General features: G+C 62.2%; 2 protein-coding genes across 2 annotated transcripts; both read right to left on the bottom strand.

Annotated features, from left to right (window-relative positions):
• Positions 1-855: 855 nt before the first annotated feature.
• Positions 856-2,446, bottom strand: LOC110390539 (cathelicidin-2-like). The gene is made up of 4 exons (XM_021381925.1): positions 2,036-2,446; positions 1,437-1,544; positions 1,284-1,367; positions 856-1,011 (listed from the first exon to the last, which is right to left on the bottom strand). The coding sequence occupies exons 1-4, from the start codon at positions 2,201-2,203 to the stop codon at positions 907-909; spliced, it is 465 nt and encodes a 154-aa protein (XP_021237600.1). The 5' UTR covers positions 2,204-2,446; the 3' UTR covers positions 856-906.
• A 1,079-nt stretch (positions 2,447-3,525) lies between these two features.
• On the bottom strand, positions 3,526-4,230 carry LOC110390540 (cathelicidin-2-like). The gene is made up of 3 exons (XM_021381926.1): positions 4,089-4,230; positions 3,936-4,019; positions 3,526-3,662 (listed from the first exon to the last, which is right to left on the bottom strand). The coding sequence occupies exons 1-3, from the start codon at positions 4,185-4,187 to the stop codon at positions 3,564-3,566; spliced, it is 282 nt and encodes a 93-aa protein (XP_021237601.1). The 5' UTR covers positions 4,188-4,230; the 3' UTR covers positions 3,526-3,563.
• Between the last annotated feature and the right edge of the window lie 44 nt (positions 4,231-4,274).

The raw sequence follows: 4,274 nt of genomic DNA, 5'->3' as shown, positions 1-4,274 counted from the left end.
CAAGGACTGCGCTGCGCCCGTGGTGCTGCAAGGCGGCCGCGCCGTGTTCGATGTCACCTGCGTGGACTCCATGGCGGACGTGAGTGGGGACACAATATGGGGGGGTGACCGCAGGGGTGTCTGGGACCCCCTGGGGCCAGGGTCCCTGTCCCATGGTGATGACAACGCTTCTCCCCACAGCCCGTCCGCGTCAAGCGCTTCTGGCCACTGGTGCCTGTGGCCATCAACACCGTGGCTGCGGGCATCAACCTCTACAAAGCCATCAGGAGGAAATGAGCCATCCCCAGAGCCACTGGCACTGCTGTCCCGCCACTGACCCCCACCCAATAAACCTGTTTTCTGGCCTTGCTGTGTCTTTGCTGAGTGAACCCTCCAGGTGATGCTGACGGGGACGGTCCCCATGCTGTCCCCATGGTGCCACATGCTCCCCATCCCATTCCCCAGCGTTGGTTTGGGACCTGGGGACATCCAAGGAGACTCCAGAGGTAAACTGGGCATTGGAGCACTGCCATAGGCAGTGCTTGGGGGTGTGCACAGGGCTGCATGAGTCCATGGGACCTTTGTAGGGGACACAAGGGGACACGAAGGGACAGGAGGAGGACGTCCTGAGGGTCTTGCTGCAGCCACAGCCCCGCAGCTCCAGCTCCCATGCCGTGGGATCCCCTTGCATCCCTATGTCCCTACCCCAAAGTGCTGGTGACAGCCTCAGTGGCACAGCTGGGGACAGCACTGGATGCCCCTGGACAGGTCTGTGGTATGGGAGTGGCCTCAGGTTCAGGGCCCCAGTGTTGCAGCCATGCACGGTGACTGTGGTGCCCTCCCAGCCCACACCTCAGATTCCCCATCAGGCAGTGAGAGGACAGCCCAGGTGACACTCGGTGGCCGCACTTGGCCCCATTTATTCGTTCAGCCGAAGTGTACACTACCGTGGATGGTGATGGAGAACTTAGGGCGGAAGCGTCGGATCTTGCCCAAGAAGCGGCCAAATCGTCCCCGCTCAACGAGAACCGGCTGTGGGGGGAAGGTGGGCGTCAGTCAGGCAGTGGGAGCCCAACTCTGGAGCCGCATATCTGGGACTCCACATCTGGGACCCCATGCTGGGGACCATGCACGTGCCAAGGACCCCTCATCCCTTTCTCTATCGTCCCTATCATGGAGACGTTGCAATGGGAAAGAGGCATGAGAGCACCCCCAAAGCTTTCTGGGGACAGGGACACTTCGGGGTGTGGGGCAGGAAGAAGGGTGCCGGCATCTGCATCCCACCCCATGGACCCCACACTCACATCCGATGAGGCATCTCTGCAGTGGAGATCAATCTCGGGAGTGTCCTGCAGGATGGTCACTGGCCCCGAGCAGTCCTTGATGACCTGGGGACACGCACCATGTCACCTCGCGCTCCCCACCTGCCCTCCCCACCATAGCCCTCCCAACCTCACCCCATTCTCCTTGAAGTTGCAGTCGTCAATGGGCACCTGTGGCCTTGGGGCGCACTCTGTCTCCATGATGGTGAAGTTGAGCGCCCGCAGCGTGCTCAGATCGACGCCCTGCGGGGAGCGGTCGCCACGGGGTCACGTCCTCCCCATGGAGCAAAGCCCCCTCCAGCCCATCCCCTTGGTGTCCCCAATGTATCCTCACAGTGTTCCCATGACACCCCCAAGGTGTCCCCATGAAGTCTCCAAGGAGTTCCCGTGGCTTCTCTATGATCTCCCTGTGATGTCCCCATGGTACTCGCAGAACATCCCCAGTGTCCCCTTGTCATCCCACTAGTGTCCCCATGATGTCCCCAAGGTGTTCACATACTATCCCAACGGTGTCCACAGGGGGTCCCCAAGATGCCCGCACTGTGTCCTCCTGATATCCCCATACTATCCCTATGCTGTCCCCTTGCTGACCCCAAGACGTTCCCCAGTGTCTGCCCATTATGTCTCCAAGCTATCCCTAGGATGTCCTCACGATGTCTCCAGGTTGACCCCAGGATTTCCCCCCCCATCATGTGCCCATAAGCGTTCCCACGCTGTCCCCCACATGCACTCACCGGGCCGGGCTCGGGGTCGGCGCTGAGCAGCCGGAAGGCGTTCTGCACCTCGGGCCGCTGGTTGAACGAGTCCACGGCCTGGGTCAGCGCCTGGGAGTAGCTCAGGGAGACCGGGAGGGCGCAGGCCCCCCCCAGCAGCGCCAGCACCAGCACCCAGCAGCTCGGCATCCTCGCCCTGTGCCCTCCCCACGCAACCAGTGCCTTTTATCAGCCCTCAAGTTGGGCAATGAGGAAGGAGAAGCCACAACGTGGCCGTTTTCCGCAGTGGAGACATGGCTGTCCCCATAGGCGTGGGGCACATCCCCTGCTTTGCTCCGTGCCCCTCTCTCGTTGGGTCAGGGCTACGGGGAAAACCTCATGCTGCGAGTTCAAGGAGGACGGGGTGAGCACCGTGCTGGGCTGGCGGGTGCTGGGGGGCTCCCGGGTTGGGGGTGGGAAGGACAGCCCCATGTTCAGTGTCCCCACTGCTCACAGCTCGTCAGGGACTGCGCTGCGCCCGTGGTGCTGCAAGGCGGCCGCGCCGTGTTCGATGTCACCTGCATGGACTCCATGGCAGACATGAGTGTGAACACAATGGGGGGTGACCGCAGGGGTGTTTGGGACCCCCTGGGGCCAGCGTCCCTGTCCCATGGTGATGACAACGCTTCTCCCCACAGCCCGTCCGCGTCAAGCGCTTCTGGCCGCTGGTGTCAGCGGCCATCAACACCGTGGCTGCGGGCATCAACCTCTACAAAGCCATCAGGAGGAAATGAGCCATCCCCAGAGCCACTGGCACTGCTGTCCCGCCGCTGACCCCCACCCACTAAACCTATTTTCTGGCCTTGCTGTGTCTTTGCTGTGTGTCCCCTCCAGGTGATGCTGATGGGGATGGTCCCCATGCTGTCCCCACGGTGCCACCTGCTCCCCATCCTGTTCCCCAGTGTTGGCTTGGGACCTGGGGACATCCAAGGAGACTCCAGAGGTAAACTGGGCATCGGGGCACTGCAGAAGGCAGTGCTTGGGGGTGTGCACAGGGCTGCATGAGTCCATGGGGCCTTTGTAGGGGACACAAGGGGACACAAGGGGACAGGAGGAGGACGTCTTCAGGGTCTTGCTGCAGCCACAGCCCTGCAGCTCCAGCTCCCATGCCGTGGGATCCCCTTGCATCCCTATGTCCCTACCCCAAAGTGCTGGTGACAGCCCCGGTGGCACGGCTGGGGACAGCACTGGATGCCCCTGGACAGGGCTGTGGCATGGGGGTGGCCTCAGGTTCAGGGCCCCAGTGTCTGGGGACAAAACGCCATGAGATAGTGATGGGTTGGACGGGAAAATGCCATTTGAGACCGGGAGGCTCAGCAGCCCTCATTACAGGGAACGAGAATGGGGCCCCAGTGGCATCGCCCCCATGAAGGGAAATGCCCCCCACGGCGCATGGGGTCGTGCATGCTGACTGTGGGGCCCTCCCAGCCCGCACCTCAGATTCCCCATCAGGCAGTGAGAGGACAGCCCAGGTGACATGCGTTGGCCGCACACGGCACCATTTATTCATTCAGCCAATGCGTGGGCCGACCACGGAGATGATGGTCGGGAGGTAGCGTCGGATCTTGCGAAAGAAGCGGCGGAATCGGCCCCGCTCAACGAGAACCGGCTGTGGGGGGAAGGTGGGTGTCAGTCAGGCAGTGGGAACCCAACTATGGAGCCCCAGCTCTGGAGACCCCACATCTGGGACACCACGCTGGGGATTGTACATGTGCACAGGACCCCTCATCCCTTTCTCTATTGTCCCTATCATGGAGACATCAGGATGGGATGGAGACATGAGAGCACCTCCAAAGCTTCCTGGGGACAGGGACCCCTCACGGTGTGGGGCAGGAAGAAGGGTGCCGGCATCTACATCCCACCCCATGGACCCCATACTCACATCCGATGAGGCGTCTCTGCAGTGGAGACCGATCTCAGGAGAGTCCTGCAGGATGGTCACCGGCGCCGAGCAGTCCTTGATGACCTGGGGACACGCACCGTGTCACCTCATGCTCCCCACCTGCCCTCCCCACCATAGCCCTCCCAGCCTCACCCCATTCTCCTTGAAGTTGCAGTCGTCAATGGGCACCTGTGGCCTCGGGGTGCACTCCGTCTCCATGATGGTGAAGTTGAGCGCCCGCAGTGTGCTCATATCGACGCCCTGCGGGGAGCGGTCGCCTCGGGGTCACGTCCTCCCCATGGAGCAAAGCCCCCTCCAGCCCATCCCCTTGGTGTCCCC

Source organism: Numida meleagris, unplaced genomic scaffold (assembly GCF_002078875.1).
Source record: "Numida meleagris isolate 19003 breed g44 Domestic line unplaced genomic scaffold, NumMel1.0 unplaced_Scaffold1279, whole genome shotgun sequence".
Lineage (NCBI taxonomy): Eukaryota > Metazoa > Chordata > Aves > Galliformes > Numididae > Numida > Numida meleagris.
This window is presented reverse-complemented; position numbering and strand designations above follow the sequence as displayed.